The 17,980-nt window shown below is 46.6% G+C and overlaps 1 protein-coding gene across 1 annotated transcript in view; it reads left to right on the top strand.

Moving 5' to 3' along the window:
* Positions 1-5,927, top strand: part of LOC146197451 (uncharacterized) — a 180,909-nt gene extending 174,982 nt beyond the window's left edge. Inside the window, exons 4-5 of the mRNA XM_084599278.1 lie at positions 1,172-1,253; positions 2,214-5,927. Coding sequence (XP_084455404.1) covers positions 1,172-1,253; positions 2,214-3,450 — 1,319 coding nt within the window. The 3' untranslated portion in view covers positions 3,451-5,927. The remainder of the gene's footprint in view (positions 1-1,171; positions 1,254-2,213) is intronic.
* Positions 5,928-17,980: the final 12,053 nt, after the last annotated feature.

The following is a 17,980-nucleotide window of genomic DNA, read 5'->3' as shown; positions in this document are numbered from 1 at the left end:
GACCCTCCTCGGTTACGTTTCTTACCAGAGTTTTGTTAGCTTTTTGCGTGGCATTACGAAATCAGGCTGGATCCTGTCGTTTAGGGCGTACTAAGTACGTTCGGGGCATTGAGGGGAAAATGAAGTCGGCTTGTATTGATAAAATACCAGCTACTCATCACAAAAAGATCAGCCTTACTGAAAGTAAAGCTCTTGTACGGTAGCAAATAACAAGAACTTAAATACAGGTATCGCCACCTCATCCGATTCATAGAAGTATTATCGTGCTTAGCGCCAAAATGAAACAACGAATCGCGGAGGCTAACAAATTTTAATTCAAAGTTGAGTTTGGATTTATGGGGTCTAGCGTCCCAGGGTGACTCAGGTTATGAAGGACGTCGTAGTGGAGGGCCCCGGATAATTCCGGCCACCTGCTGTTCTTTAACGTACATTGACATCACACAGTACACGGGCGCTTTGCATTTCGCCTCAAAAGAAGCGCTGCCGCCGTGGCCGAAATCGAGCTTAATTCCTTAATCCCCGGTCCCTGATCCTAAGCCTCTGTTATATCACGCATACCCGTGTTTAAGATATGCATTCGACATGTAGCTACATAAAGCCCCGCTTAACCAACCAGCACGAAAATGCCTGTGTGGCCTAGGAGTAAGCAGCGTGTTCGACTTGGTATCCGAGGGTCTCGGTGGGTCCGATTTCCCTCAGCCTCACATATCAAAGGAGGAGCTCGAGTTGGCAGCTCCTGTCAGCGGGAACACCTCATGGGGTCTCGTAATGTCGCACAATGCGACTACAGATAAGTGTGCAGCCATGTGAGCTGCAACCTACACACCTGCCTGTGATTTTTCGCCCACGACGCGGCGTCGGACGTTGCGTAGAAGGGGGCCTTTAGGTATTCCTTGGCTGCTAATATTTAGAAGACATTCTAAATATTGGCAGCCAAAGAATATCTTTATTGCCGGCGCTACATAATGATTTACCAAGGCTCCCCGTAAAAAACAAGAATTCACTAGAGCTGTGGTCAGTGCACCTTTTAAAGTATGCGTTAAAGCACATCCATGGAGGACTCCAGTCTTCCGTCAGTAAAGTTATTTGCACGATCTAGTTTATTTGCCTACTGTGCTCGTCTTTAGAGTTTGCTGTATTGAGCTTTTTTCTTTTTTTTTTTTTTCCGCAGGACACAGGACATCGACATCCGCAAAGCTGACTATGACTCCCGGAAAGAGTGGCAGCCCAAGCATGCAGGTCACATACAATAGGTCAGTTCATTGTCGGTGAATCCCCTGAGCATTAGGACGTAGCTTTTTCTTTCCCTTCTTACTTATGATCAAAGCTGCAACGACTGTCTTGCACTGTGTCACATGCTGCACGTACCGTTCTCCAAGCAGTCAAGCCAGATTTTGCGCATAATTCTTCCCTCATGTCATGATCGCTTTGGCAGCTTCCAGTGTTGTGAAGACGGTGATGACGTCATTACTGTGCCACAGAATAGACTACGCTCAGATGGAAGTCTCATGCGTACACTCTTATCACTTGTGTCTCGTTACCATAATGACAAGTGATGCTATTGTTTCCGTACTTCAATAAAGTAAAGCAACTGGCCTTTTTGCGAAACAGTAACATGTTTAACTTTTCTGGACGCTTTTTAAGCCGTTATCACGGCATAGTTGATGTAAAATCTTGACTCTGTAGGGTGGCAAAACAGTAGAACCATGCTCTAGGAGTACTTTGGCTGGGGCTAGTTGGTCCGTAGCTATGTTTGAAACAAAAACGTCGCGAATGAGACAAGGAGAAGAAGACGCCAGTCTGTTGGTTCACGTTCCTTCTTATCCTTGTCTCATTCGCGCCGTTGCTCCGTTTCAAACAGCATAGCTCTACGATTTACCGTGCCATTCAACGAGTTAAACCTCGCTTAATTATTTGTTTCTAAAATGGCGCATCATAGCCAGATTTGCTTATGCGCCATAAAATTCTATATAACTACCTATTCTTTATAAAATTGTTTTGCTGCGGAATATCGGTCTCGAAATATCGGTGAAGAACACTGGTATTTTATAAAGAACGCTTTTTCTGGCCCGTCATGTGACCCCATGAAATATATTGGCTCACCTCTTGCCTCTATCGACAAAACCCAATGCGTCATTAGAAGAGTTTTCATCCGGGTTATGTGCGTCTCTGCCGTGTGCAAAAGTAATCGATGAAACTGTTTTCTCCCGCAGACCTCCCGCACCGAGCTACCCTTACGGAAGCACGTCCCCGCTGATGTCGCATCGAGGCCTGCCGCACAACTCGCTTACCGACCACGACCGAGACCTGACGCCCTCGAGGATATCCCACTGCAGCGACGACTCGACCAGTTCCAGCGGTGGCTGTGGAGCTCCCGCCGACAGCAGCAGCGAGACATCGGAAGGCGAGTTCGCCAAGACCCCCGGATCGCGCAAGTGTTCGCCGCGCAAGATCGCCAAGACCGGAAGCGTCACTCCCCAGCCCGGAGAGTTCGGCGGAAGCAGTCCGACGTCGTGGAAGATGTCTACTCCCGAAAGACCCGACTCGGGGCTGAGGAATCACGATATCGACAGCGCGGCGGTGTCCGCCGACGAAAGCTGCGGCGCTTCGTCGTCCGCTTCGCCCACCGCGTCCCCCGCCAAGGCGAACGGAACTTCATCTCCGAGACATTCAACGAGCAGCAGTGCCAGACAGACTCCACCGCTAACGGCTGCAGCCAAGTCCAGGATTCCCTACCTCGCCACCCCTCCCCGCGCCGCAAGCATCGAGAACCTCACCACAAATGGGTCAACGTCTCCCACCCCTCATCATCATCCACCTCAGCAGCACCAGCAACACCTGCAGCCAACGACCAACGGACGCGTACGTCAGTCGTCCACGCCTCCCAACCCCAACGCCAGACGTCGTTCGGTTGACACGGGGCTGGCGACGCTGCCACGCTCCAGGTCGCACAGCAGCGAGGGGAGCATGGCGGCGGACAAAGCTTTCCTCACCCGGGGCGTTCCCGGCCGTTGTTCGTGGCGGAGCCCTCCCGCTGTTCGAACCCCGCGCGGAGCAACCGATGGCACGACGACGGGCGCTAACAAGACATGGGCGTTCCGCCAACGCAGTTCGAGACCCGCCCTCACGCCCGACCTCTTCACAGAGCCGGGTTCCAAGAGGAGCGCGGTCGGTTCGAGCCCGACCAAGTCACAGAGGCCCAACGTGATATCGCCACTCCTGCAGGAGTTCCTGCGCGAGAAGGACCTCGACTCCGACGACAAGATCCTGAAGCGGATGGAGTTCTTCGTCAACCAATACCGCTCGAGACTGGACAAGGGCGAGTGCGAAGCGGACGGGAGCGCCAAGACATCCCACACGGCACCCACCTCTCCTGACAGCTTTTGCAGTCCACCTTGTAGGAGAAGGGGCTCGAAGATTCCCATGGCTACTTACTACGAGAGGGACTAGCATCGCTCCCCATATTGAGAACTTTGCGCTCAGAGCTTTCCGCCCCTTGACGCTACCGGGATACGGTACAGTGTCCAGGGGCAGGAAGTTCCAAGGAAAAGTTGGTTGCCAACACGACTCGTTCGCTCACACAAACAAGCGCGGGACAGCGCGTATTATCTTTCCTCCTGGCAAGAGGAAAGTTTGTTAGACACTGTACGCGACCGCGCCTTCCTGGAGGCGATCGGTGTTTTACAAGCTCTAGAGAGTCCTGCGTCCGAGAACCTGGCCCGAAAGCGTCAACTTTGATTTCCGCATGTGGAACGACGTTTTGATGTAGCGCCTGAGATTTTTATTTCTTGCTAGTTAGCGCAACTATGCTAGCAAACCATCCACGTGCTGCGTTCAGCAGATGTGGCTTTGAGCAGGAGTGTCCTTGCACACAGACCTGTTTCTACTAACTAAAGGTTAGCATTGTTTTAGGCACACTCGCATAACTTTTAAACACGACAGGAGCAGCCAAACCAGCTGTGAAAAGTGGTCTTGGAATCCTAGCGAAGACCCTAGAACTGTAGGCTTCGTGCAAAGCGTTACTATGTGTCATAGGAATGTGCTCAGGAGGTTTTCAATGAGAGGTCTGAAAGTAACAATGTAGATATATTTTCAACATCTATTTTACTTGGCGCGAGTGTTACATCTTCGTGAGTATGTTGTGTGTATACCTTCGCAGCAAGAAGATCAGGGCAGCGAATCAAATATCAGAGAATATTGTGCAGAGCGGACGCTAGAAGGAGCTTGGTTAGATGTACATGGCATTTAATGGAAGTCTGCAAGTAAGACCTGAGCGTTTTTTTTTTTTTGCTTTGTTTGCCAGTTTATTCGAGCTTGGCCCAAATGTATCGCTCGAGCAGCGACTCGATGCTTCATCTGTAAAGCGCTGATGTTTTTATTTTGTTCGGGACGAGTGCCATGCATGATGACTGTGAAGAGAGAGTTGACGAGAGCATGCGAATTTTCGTTTTACTTTTTTCCCGCTGAGGCGAAAAAAATCGCAGCGCTCAGAATTTTTTCGTGCAGCGTTATGGGCGAAGTTTTCTTTTCATGAGCAGCTTCTGCTTTTTTATCACTGTGCTACAACAGGCACGATATTGACCAGGGCACCCACGTTCACAACGCTCCATGCTTGCTTCTACCGCTACGGATGTCCGTTTTTGGTCCTTCTAGTCCGCAGAGAGAACATAGACGCATGCTGTTTCATGCGACACGCCGCCGCAATGATTCCAGGCTTTCGCGATTGTTGGCTTAGATGGGCCGGTTTACTGCAGAGAAGATCGTCTATTTACAACAGTAGTTCAACTCTTAAGGAAGGAGATTAAAGCCAATTTCTTTAGAGCGTGGAACCGCATAGTAGAGTGGTCGTAGAACCAATTAAGTGGGTCACAGACGAGGGCGAGCATCTACTACTAGCTGTTTTATGTACAGCGTCAACATGTTTTCCAATTGATCCCCAGTCTGCATATTTGTCCGCAGAAACCGTTTTAAACGCGCGTCTAGCTCATGACATTTTACTTGTATAGCGTTTTTTTTTTTTTCTACAGAGAGGTTAAGCAATGGACATGACGCCATACTTTTCCCGACTGAACTTTGTCGTCTGGGCGTCGGCCTTCTTGGCCGACAGTTTCGTACACTTGCAACTATAGCTAATATTATTTGGTTTGGACACCTGAAAAATATGTGCAACTAGAATCATGTGCCTATTTTGTGCACCACGCACAAACGGCGCCTGCTGAAAAAAAAAAAAAAAAACAGGTATTGAATAGAAAAGAACGAAAAAGACAAAGAACACTGGATATTGTATTCGGCCGCTCTTACTGCAAAAACACCAAATAGGTAAGTACAAGAAGAACTTTAAACAGCACAATACGCACAACGAGGCTTAATTGAAACTACACTAAACGAAGTCGTTGTAAAAAATGTGGCTGCTTATAGGTTCACGTGAACACGCAAGTGCCCCATGTTAAGGCTGCTGTTGCCGCCTTCACCTTGCCTGGTTCTTTCCTAGCGGTTTCTTTCTAGAACGAGTTGGCGGTGCTCGAGTGAGGGAAGACATAGCGCAGGCTTGTGCGTTTCTTCGAGCTTAGGAGCCCGAACTAGGCAGCAGTACTTTGTATATAGTAATACTGGAGAGTGTCCGGTGCAAGAAGCGGGACGAAGCGCGGGCGCGATTTTTTCAAGAGCTACACTGTTACTTAGCGCAAGAAGCCGCTGGCACACTTTTCAAGCACACCATCAAAACGATAACGAAGTGTTCTCTTTTTTTACTCGTACCGTCAACTTGGTCGTTGTTGTCGGTATGCTTTGTCGTTGCCTATACCTCAGCTAAACGTTTGTAAATAAAAGTTCTGTTTTTAACAAAAAAGTGTCACACTCACTTTTCGTTGTGTACCACTGTTTTTCTTCTCAACCACAGTGTGGTCTCCAAGGGCCTTTAGTTGAGAACAGGACAGAACGCCAGCGCCGTGTCATGCAATGCGTCATGCGAAAAAAGTCTGTTATCTCTACTTCCGGTTCCAAGTTTCTGTTCTTGCTGCATTGCAATACACGCAGTCTGTTGATCTCGCTTACTCTACAAATTTACTCGAGATTCGGCATTGATGATTGTACTGCATTATCACAAAACTAGCGCGCGGAGCATATATGCAGTACGTGGGAGCAGAAATGTACAGTCCCGAAAGCTAAGCATTACAGACGATAAATGCATTTTCGTCACAGTGTGTAAAAATCTTCTTGCGGGCTATCAAATGACCGGTAAGCCGCAGTGCACGCACAAGGTGTTTCATCAGAGCTCGCAGCGTGTTAAACATGGTCCAAATTTTATTTGCACTGCAGGTCGCAACTTGTACGAATACGTCGCAAAACACAGTTGAGGTGTGTTGCCCTTGCAATGATCCAGAATAGCCAGCGATGTCGAAGCACAAGCCAATGTACATACGTGTACAGAATGAGTGATATCAACACAGAGACTTCATATGTATTGCAATATGGAGCAAGGAGAGAGAGCTGGGATCGGAAAAGGCAGCAGCAGATGATTTTCCCACGATCCTTTACGTTGACTTAGGAAAGGCACCTCACCTGTTCGAACTTCCCAAGTCAGTTAATTCACAGCGCATGTGTCGCTGGTAAGCGTCGTTCATCAGTAAAGTTGCGCTGCACGCATTTTGTAGAAGGAGTCTGAGCGCTGTATGAATGGAGTCAGGTGAACAAAACGTAACGCTATAGGGATCTAACTGCGCTGTCTTGAAGCATGATTGAAATGTTGAGATGTATAGCTTGATGGTGGACAACCGCAAATATTAAGAGCTCATGCAAATTTTGCACGAGTTCAGGCTTCAGGGTGCTTTGATCTAGCAACTGTGTACAGTGTATACTTAAGACCGGACATGTAAAAATCTGCTACCTTTGCCTCGCGGTATTCTTCTAGGAATCTTAAACGCCTTTATAAGAAAAGTGTCACGGTAATGTTTTACTTAAGTGAACACTAAAAAAAGTGTCCACACTCCATATATTAGCAACGTGTGGTGTCCTCTCCACCTTTCATAAAATGTCTTTATATACACCGGATCAAAGCAACCTACGATTTTTTTTAAATATGTGCTAAGCGCCTGAGTGCTGCTTTTAATGTAATCGTATACAATTAGGTCGATGACTAAGACCCTTACGTAACCAACTCAAAAGGTTGTAGTGAACTATATACACAATAAAGGGTTAGTAAAGGTTTTACAAGCTTTAAAAAGCTAAAACTACTGTGAGTTATACCACTCTGACATTTTTTGCTGCAAGACTTCGGAACTTCAACGAGGCCACACATCCGCAAGCGGCTCCGTATGTCCTGGCAGCCGTTGTACTGAGATGAGCTGCCACGATGGCTCCGCACGAAGGCTGGTGCGGAGCAGGGGTTGGGGCCCCGTGTGGGAACCCCACTCTGCGGCGGAGCCGAGGAGGTAGTATTTGGAACCCGAGGTCGTTGGCACGGCAATCACGGCCAGGCCCGAGAAGCCCCGAGTTCCTTGACTTTCATCCAGCAGCACCCATGACAGAAAGAACAGTGACGTTGTTGCTCATAATGCTCGTTCACAGGTAGCCTCTGGTTCAATCAGCTAAATAAAAAAAGGTGCAGAACTGACATCTGCTTTTGGGTACTATTTCGACCTTCCTCTGATCTGCAGTCCCCGCAATATATGCTTTCATCTCATAGTCGCCGCCATATTGTTGTACGTGAAGTCATGGCAGAAGCCGTGCGCTGCCTAATTATCGCCTTACCGTCGTCTATTCCAACATGCGCCGCTCAAGCTATGCGCTGTGCACAAATTGGCGCAAGTGAGTTACCTCGGATGAATACCTCTTGCAAGGTACAACGTAAGTACTCCAGGAGAAATCTTTCAACATTTTTTGTCTTGTTAGGATCACGAACGAATGTAGCATGCTAGCAACTGCAGTGTGCTAAGCTGTAATATTGTCCAACTTTTCTCAAGAGGAGTGTGACCATCGCTATAGTAATTTATAAATAATAAGGGTTTTCTTCGAGTACAAACCAAATAAGTGGGGCTGAATGCTCGAAAGGCAATGAAGCGGAGTGGTAAAACACGCATCTCGACAAGAGGACCGATGACGAGAGGCTGCATACAGCCACTGCCGTTACGAGCAATCCATTACACTCATTCATGCCCAGGCGCTCACGGAGCGCGTATGTCATCCAGATAAGTCTCAAACATTTGCTAAGGATTAAGAGCGAAAGACATATAAAAGAACGGGCGTTTGATCCATCACTGCTCACAGCGCGCCAAGGGGCAACAGCTGTTCGGAGTGCGGACTGACTCTGCAAAATGATTATAATGAGACGACGAGATGACTATCGAGTCTCCACATGCATATTGTTTTACTTGGGTAATGGACGGTAAAGATGATTGCGGACCACGGATGGAGCGCCCCCTATCTAAAGGGGCGGTGGCAGATGCCACTATGCTCGGTATTTTTGTCTTTATAATGATATCGACTTCACCAAACAGATAGCGGCCAAGAGCCATTCTTTCCGTTCACATAAGGGCTTCTTTCTTTCTTTCTTTCTTTCTTTCTTTCTTTCTTTCTTTCTTTCTTTTTCTTTCTTTTTCTTTCTTTTTCTTTCTTTCTTTCTTTCTTTCTTTCTATCTATCTATCTATCTATCTATCTATCTATCTATCTATCTATCTATCTATCTATCTATCTATCTATCTATCTATCTATCTATCTATCTATCTATCTATCTATCTATCTATCTATCTATCTATCTATCTATCTATCTATCTATCTATCTATCTATCTATCTATCTATCTATCTATCTATCTATCTATCTATCTATCTATCTATCTATCTATCTATCTATCTATCTATCTATCTATCTATCTATCTATCTATCTATCTATCTATCTATCTATCTATCTATCTATCTATCTATCTATCTATCTATCTATCTATCTATCTATCTATCTATCTATCTATCTATCTATCTATCTATCTATCTATCTATCTATCTATCTATCTATCTATCTATCTATCTATCTATCTATCTATCTATCTATCTATCTATCTATCTATCTATCTATCTATCTATCTATCTATCTATCTATCTATCTATCTATCTATCTATCTATCTATCTATCTATCTATCTATCTATCTATCTATCTATCTATCTATCTATCTATCTATCTATCTATCTATCTATCTATCTATCTATCTATCTATCTATCTATCTATCTATCTATCTTTCTTTCTTTCTTTCTTTCTTTCTTTCTTTCTTTCTTTCTTTCTTTCTTTCTTTCTTTCTTTCTTTCTTTATTTATTTATTTATTTATTTATTTATTTATTTATTTATTTATTTATTTATTTATTTATTTCTTTCTTTCTTTTCTTTCTTTCTTTCTTTCTTTCTTTCTTTCTTTCTTTCTTTCTTTCTTTATTTATTTATTTATTTATTTATTTATTTATTTATTTATTTATTTATTTATTTATTTCTTTCTTTCTTTCTTTCTTTCTTTCTTTATTTATTTATTTATTTATTTATTTATTTATTTATTTATTTATTTATTTATTTATTTATTTATTTATTTATTTATTTATTTATTTCTTTCTTTCTTTCTTTCTTTCTTTCTTTCTTTCTTTCTTTCTTTCTTTCTTTCTTTCTTTCTTTCTTTCTTTCTTTCTTTCTTTCTTTCTTTCTTTCTTTCTTCATTCATTCATTCATTATTACCAGAGGATGAAATATGACTACGCAGTGATAGCCTCGCGAGCTCTCAAAAAACGGGGTGACGGTTAAGGTTTTCAAAAGCGCATATCAAAGCGCATTTCATTGTTCTTAACAGTGGCGCTCAGATCGCAGGGCATACAACGTTCAGTTCTTTTCGATACTCGTTTGTGCAACTTGGCTGGGCAACAGCAGCTTATCCTCGTCGCTGGTGCGTCATGCTTATCGGTACCGTCAATAAACAATACACGGATCCACAGGCGCAGATTTATGGGGAAAATGGCGCATGTCTTGGTTTAAAAATACGTTGATACCCAAAAAAAACTACAAAAAAAATTTCTGTTACGACAAAATTCCTGTACGGTTTTTGACAAAAATCCTGTTGTCATAACAGGACTTTCTGTAGCAACACCAGAATTTTTTGTAGTTACGACAGAAAAGTACTACAGACAACAGAAAGCTACTACAGAAAAAAACGACAGAACTAGAGGAAAGTACTCCAGAACTACAGAAAATTCTCACGTTTACGATAGAAATTCAGAAAATTTTGTCGTATTTTTGACACGGTTCTGGTGGTGGTGTTTTTTTCTTTTTCGACTGGGTAGCAAATAGCACCTGTTGCTCTGTTACACCATCTTTTCAGATTGATGATTACAGCCGCGCCTTCTCCTACCCCCCTCACCCTTTCTCCTTACACTTACCTCTGCTATTGAGGACCCATGATGTAATGCTAATGTAGGACGCGGGCTCGACCCCGGCCGCGACGATCGTGTTTCGATGAAGGCGAAACGCAAGGCGCCGGTGTACTGTACAATGTCAGCACACATTAAATAATCCCAGGTAGTCAAAATTACCGGACGTGCCCGTTGCATACCATAGCGTAGCGCCGCAGAGCGTAGTGGTTAAGGTGCTCGATTTCTGCGCCCTAGTGTGCGGGATCGAATTCCGGCCGCGTAGGCCGCTTTTCGATGGAGGCGAAAAGCAGGGCACCTGTGTGCTGTTCGATGTCACAGCGCACTAACAACCCCAGGGGGTCAAAAGTTCCGGAGCCCTCCACTACGGCGTCTCCACAGCCAGAGTCGGTTTGGGACGTAAAACCTCATAAACCAAACCATACAATACCATGCATGGAACCGTACCATCGCCAATGGTAGGACGTCTACACCACGCCGCAGCACAGATCACAGTCGTGACATTTCCAGCCCTGTTACGAACGTGCAGAATTTTTGATTACCATGCATGTACAACCTCGAGACAATTACGTCGTAAAAAGTATACTGAACAGTCATAGCAGAAAAAAAGGAGCTAGGTAGGCAAAAACGAAACTAGCGACATACAAAACAATGCGCGCGCGCTTTCGAACTAAGAACTCCCTCCCTCCCCCCATTCTCCCCTCCCAAACACGTGCGATCATCTGTAGTTCTAAGCCAAGCGGGACACGAGCGGAAGGTCGCGCCTCCGCATCGTCTCTGGGAGAGTGCAAAACAGCTGCGGCACGTTGCGCGTGCACCGCGCGCACCCGCACATAGGCGGGCGCGGAAGCCGAGAATAGCACCCTGGTACGACACAACAACAAGGCACTTTCCCTTTTCTTGCCGACCAAGGAATACCGCACCTAGTTCGCTACGCGCGCGATGGCTGCGCGTACAGCCATCGCGCCGCGCTCTTTTGTTTTTGACCTGCAACCGATGTGTGGTGCCGGTGTGGTGTGTTGTTTGCGGTGTGCCTCCCCTCGGTCTTTGTTGGTCGCCGGAGCCCTTGGGGCTCGGCTCCGAAAGGAAAGTGCGGAGTCGCGGTGGCACCAATAGCACGGCCGAGCGACAGAGAGAGATAGCGTCTTTGCCCTCCCCCTACTTGCTTCCTGAGCTCGGTACGCGGTCGTCGACGTCTCGGCACGTGTGATGAAAGCGACTACGTAGGGGGATGCGTTCATTCATCCTTGAACGAGAAAATTCGCTGGGTCTGAAATTCTAAATTTAATTTAGAACAGCAACTTTCTCAGCCATGCAATACCATCAATGAAGCATATTTGCACTACGAGTACAATTATAGAATTATTATTTTTTTACCGCGCACGTGCTAGCTGATCTTTCCCTCGGTATATATATTTTTTATCGTTTATTAGACATTGTGCTCTATGCATCCATTGGTGTTGGCTATATAGGAACCGCTCATAACGTGACCAGTGCGTGGCATCACCCGAGCGAGCGCTTCATGTGACCTTGAGGGATGCTTACTGTTAGGATGCCTCTTTACTGTCAGGATGGTTCTAAATCATGAAGAGCAATCGCAAATTCAGAAATTACAAAATCCTTAACCACAAAAGCGTAAGCTACGCTAAATAACACATTACTAAGAAGTACAATCGTGCAGGCATTTCTATGCATATGTGGTATTTACATTCATACATTATCTGGAACCTACTACGGCTCAATGCATAGTATCGCTGGGACCTTGTATGTGAAATTTCTTTCCATATCGCCCATACCCACACGCTTAGCTCTCTAGAATGATGAGAGGGGAGTTTAATGCTGGGTCGAAATAACTGTTTCGCTTTATTTCTTGAATGGCGCTCAGTTCACTTGTGAAGGCGGGGTGCAGCACATAGGATAGCGGAGAGCTCTGGCACTCATCAAACGCTGTATAGAATATTTTGCGAATCAGCCATCCCTTCTTATACGATATCGAGCGGGAGCTGTCTCATTAATGACAAGACTCATACCCCGGCCCACGAACTGTCAGATCATGAAGGTGCATGGCCAGTGACTCCAGGGATGGCGCGAGAACGCGCACTCATTCGAGAGGGTCTTCCTGTGGAGCAAAGTACAGCGCCCCATTCGTTATCGATAGCAGCAGCTTTCGGAAACCGGTGCCGACCGTGCCCACTTATCTCGAAGACCCCTCTTGGTGTACACAAGATGCAGACAGATAAAGCGGCAGATATGCATTGGCGAAGACGTTCATGATTTTTTGCGCCCTGATTCAACTCTTTTGTACCCATATCGACAACTCAGGAAAACAGGCAGCATTTAGGACGCAGTGAAATAAGTTAGACTGCTCTACTGGAGCTGGAAGGTTACAATTTGTGTTTCATCATAATACATCGGTATCAGTGGGTTTTTTAGAATTGTATACACCATTATTATTGTAATTATGTTACCTTCGCAATCTGTATAGATTATACAGCGCCAGAGTCGGGGCCCTAAGCAAACCTACCAGTCTATAATGTTTGGTACAGATGCATCTGCGCTGTTCTACGGCGATGGTTCTAGAGGGGAGTGTAGGTATACATACCTCAGAGGCAGATGCGGCCGTGAATCGTTGCCACAAAGCCCATCGAACAACGAACATTTTCTATGCCACCAGTTCTTTCCATCGCTCTGTCACGATGCCGCAGTGGTTAAGACGCCCGACTATTGTTAAGGAGTAACATGGGTTCGAACTGAATCGACCATCGGCGACTGTGTTCGATGGTTGTTGTGTTGTGGCTGTAGGAAGAAGGAAAAGAAAATGCACGGGTCTGCTACTGGCTCTGTAGCTGAACCACCTCTGCTGCCTCGTGCGGACAGAAGAGAAAATGGAGAAGAAAAAGAAGAGAGAGAGAGAGAAAGACGCGCGCCACAACAGCCGTCGTCCACCACCTAAGCGGTGGCAAGCTAACAACAGATAAATATTCGGTGGTAGGCTAGCCCACGCCGCAAGCGGCGGTGACCTACCTGTCCCAACCCCGTAGGGCCAGGAGTCAGGGAAATCAAAACTGATCAGATCCTGGCGAGGGAAGGGCAACCGTGACCAAGGCCACAAGCACGAGACCCAGCTACTAGGAGTGACCGTGCCCGAAAAGACGACCGTGAGGATCCTGGGGATGTGGCTCCAATCGAATCAAAGGTGCCAACACACTCTTAATTTGCTTAAGACCTCGACCCAGCAGGTCACCCGAATGATAGCCTAGGTGACCAGCAAAAAGATGAAGATGAAGGAGCCGGATACTCTCAAACTGGTCTGGAGCCTGGTGTTTAGCAGAGTAGCGTACTTTCTACCCTACTTCAATATGACCAAAGGAGAGGAAGAAAGAGCGGGCGCCATCATCAAAATGGCGATTAAGACCACACTCAAGCTCCCCAAGAACACGCCAAACCACAAGCTGGCAGCTCTGGGTCTACACAATACAATACAATACAAGAATTGGCAGAAGCCCAGATCAAGTCGCAGCAGAACAGACTTCTACAAACGAGGATGGGAATACGCGTGCTGGAAAGCCTGGGGTACAGCACACACCTACAGGCTTATAACAGGAGAGCAGAGGTAGCGCAGAGGTAGCGCGGGAAGACAGAAATTGGTACCGAGTTCAGCCCATACCAAGAAACATGGATCCCCGCCTACACCCGGGAAGGAGGCAGGCAAGGACAGAGTATTATGAGAAAACATTCGGCCAGAAAGTCACGTCCAAATGCACCGAAGCAGCTTTACACGACACCAACGCAAAGAAGGCGGTAGCCACGGTCACGAACTGCGAGGGCTGCGAGGTAGTTAGCGCCTCGATCCAAAACTGTATGGTCACCGAGGCAGAAGTGGCTATCACACTGGCCATTAGGCAGGCAAGAGAAACGGGGGAGAGTCTGACGATACTGCCCGATTCTCAATCCGCATGCAGAAAGTTTCAGCGGCGAAAGATATCTAATACAGCACACCAAACCCTGACTTCCACAAGCGAGCCGATAAAATCATACACTCAAACACTAGTGCGGATTCCGGGGCACGCAGGGATCACGGGGAATTTGTATGCGGACAGGGTAGCCTGAGAACATAAACCTACCGTGCGCCCAACAGTCTCGCGGCAGACGACCTGATTCCGCTTGACACCAACTACACCATAATACTACAGCAATACAGGGGCTTGCTGAAAGTATATCCCGAGCCGCATAAGAAGATCAGCAACGAGGAGGCCCTAGATCTGAGGCGGCTACAGACGGGCACCTTCATTAATTTACACATATTACACATGATGCATCCCACGACATTCAGAGACGAATGCCCATGGTGAGGGAGGATCCTTACCCTGTACCACATAACGTGGGAATGCAGTGCACATCAAATACAAACAATCTAAATGAAAAGCAGTGGGAAGCTTTGCTGGCCAGCTCTGACCCGGAGGCTCAGCCTGCAGCCTGGTCACACGTGCTCGCAAGCTGGCGGAAGCCAGTGGTGCCCTGGACTGGGGGCGCCAACTACTCGTCAGCCTCGGCTGAAAAGGCGAAGATAAAAGCCCATGCATTTAATAAAGTTTTCCTCACTCGCTCACTCATTCCGTTCTCGTTATTTCAGTCTCCATTTCGTCCATTCCCCCAGAGAAAAGATGAGGTGTCCAGAGGTAACTGAGACTAGTCACTACGTGCTTTCCTTTTATCAAAAGCAAAAAACTTGTTTAGGATCAAGCACGTAAGGTGATTGTCATTCCCTGGAAACCTGCTCCGAATACTAATTTGTCCAAGCTGGCCTTAGCTGCAAGTAACGCTCTCGAGATCGTATCACCATTGACCTACATAACCCACATCACCATAGGTGGCTGTTAAAGCTGCGAGCGACCGCCCATTACTATAAGCCACTGCAGTGCCTCGGAGATTTGGCGGTTAAGAACATTTATTGACGAATAAATGATTACAGCGAGGTGATCGGTTTAGTGCCCCATTGGCCCCTGCCCTCACAATACTATGCGGAGCCCTTATTCCGGGGCCCCGTTGGCCAGCAACGCCGCATGCATCCGTTGAATCAAGGCATTTTGGTGTTGATGCAGTCGAAATTTTGACAGCCGAGCTGGGTCGCCTCCTATAGTCCTCTTTGGTGGGGTTGGGGAGGTTTTGAGGCTACCTGGTTTATTAAATGTTTAAACTTTAAATGTTTAAATTAAACTTTATTAAATGTTTGCGATTCCCTGGTCAAGGGGTTGAATACGGACGGCAGCTGTAGGGTTTTAATGAAGCAGTAAAAGAAAGTTTCTTGTGTACTGTGCAATACCAATACCAATACCAATACCAATACTGTGCAATACCTGTGCAATACCAGAATTGATCCGGAGCCTTGCCCATGCTCCATGTACACGTATAGCTTTTCGACGTTCAATGCCAGATACCATGCGATAAAAGCTCTATAGTACATAGTACCATCGCTGATACCATACCGTGTCGTATCATACAGAACGGCACATGGGATGGATGATGCAATAGTTGCAGAACGGTGCCTCTTTTTGCTCCTTGAGAGAATAGGAAATCTAAGAGATCGTTTTGTTGCTGTCGCGGGCTAGTGTGTGTCTTGTGTATGTACTTTACAGAAGCAACTCCATAAAGCCCGAATGGGACCCCCCAGACACAGCGCCTGCACCTGCCTTGGATGTCCCCAAGAAGAGCGCACCACGAGACGCTGCACCCTGAATGAAATAATCGGCTTTATTTATAAGAAGAAGAATGGCGCTTTCAGCTGTCTCTCTCGGTCTCGCCGATACAAGCGCGGCTAGACGAGGACGAAAACGACGTTTGTCTCAGGCCCGCTGAACTGAAACGATCGTTGAACCTGCTTCAAGGAGCGTTGCGACGCCAGAACAAAAGTGTGGAGGCACTCTGCGCAGGAGTGTCTGGCGCAGGTGCTCGCTTCAAAGTGGATGCTAGCTTTTCTACGTCGAGAAAGAGGGTAAGAAACGCGCCAAATGCCGCGGGCCTCCGACCTCCAATGAACGTATTTTCTAAATAAAGCTGTTCGAACGCTTGATGAGTGTCTAATGACTTCGGCTACAAGCTAGGAATACAAAACAGGAAATGGTTAGAGAGTAAAAAACTTAAGGGAAAGGCAGGAATACCAGGCTGTGCCTCTTCCCGGTTGGTTTCCTTGCATTTTGCAAGAAGGATAAATGAAGCGATGGAGGAAAAGAGAAAGCAAAATGGTGGGGGCTTAATCGCGGGCTTGAACCTGACACGAGTGAAAGCTTTGTTAAGCGTGGTTTTACCAACATGCATAGTTTAACAAATTTTTGCGGGGTTCGACGCTGATTAAACAAATGATGCGACGTCAATCGCATGAATCGTCTGTTGTGCTTCTCTTCTCTTGTGCTTCGTGTCTTCGCGCTGTACCACCCACTGTGCATACGAATCATATGTGATAACGACGTGATCCGTGATGTGGTGGACGCCCTGAGCTGTCGCGCTGGTGAAGTCCGTCCAAAGTCATCGAAAGTCTCATAGAGCTTGCGCTCAACAGTGTTAAAGTCTGCCTATTTTTTATTATTTTTAGTGACTTCATCGCATAGGGGCTGTATCTCGGAAACGCAAGTACTCGGCAAGAGGTAACTCAGTCAAAATAAGAAACTGAAAAAAATTACAGGCCTGCGCTTAAGTGTGCTTAAAAGCGGAAATTGTGAAAGCTACCACACATGACTGTTTTCACTAACTGCATCGTCATTGTCATCTTTACTATAATCATCATGATTATCGCTACTATCACCTTTATCAACTAAATGCAGCGTCACTGTCATTGCTGCTATGTCATTATCACTGTCACTGACTACATCGCCGTTGTCATCGTTACTGTTATCCTCAGGCTAGCCAAGGAGAATTACGATCGGTTTCTCAGGATCCCGGCGTGGCCGAATCACCACGATCATTGAAGTCTTTATTCCAAGAGTAGTGCGTTTTAGTACGGGGTCTGTATGGTGCCCTGGAAGAGCCTGTTTCATTTTCTCTTCCTCGAAAGTTTTTATCACGCAATAAAGAGAGAGAAAAAGCTCAAAGTAGCAGAGTGATTAGCGCGCTTTGCTGGGGATCGGATGGATAGTGATTTAGGTTCCCGGGGTCGAAAGATGTTTTTCTTAACTGTCAGTTAGTGTGAACATTTTCTGAGAACATTCATGCAGCCCATGTGTCTAGAAAGGCTCATGGGCATGAGCGTTGAAAACAAGCACTCCGTAGACGCAGCCGCCGTGTCGCAGTGCTACAGGGGATACCGAGAAAGCTGTCCGCGCTCGCGATGACCGTGACCTTTTTAATGGCGTCTCACGGTCCTTGTTCAGGTAAAGCGTTCGTCCCGAATAAGGAAACTCTCCCTCCCATTGGCCCCGGAGGTAAGCAGGGCCTTGCCGGAAGCGATGTATCGATGATGGGTCGATAGGCTGTGTGACCGTATAGGGCACCGAATCTTCGTCTTTGGGTGCAAGTCGCGTTTCCGCCCTCTGACAAAGGTGAGGCTCTACGTAAGGTAGGCAAGTCCAAGCTGCGCTTTCCGCCG

Source organism: Amblyomma maculatum, chromosome 3 (assembly GCF_055883805.1).
Source record: "Amblyomma maculatum isolate TAMU_Amacu chromosome 3, ASM5588380v1, whole genome shotgun sequence".
NCBI classification, from domain to species: Eukaryota; Metazoa; Arthropoda; class Arachnida; order Ixodida; family Ixodidae; genus Amblyomma; species Amblyomma maculatum.
This window is presented reverse-complemented; position numbering and strand designations above follow the sequence as displayed.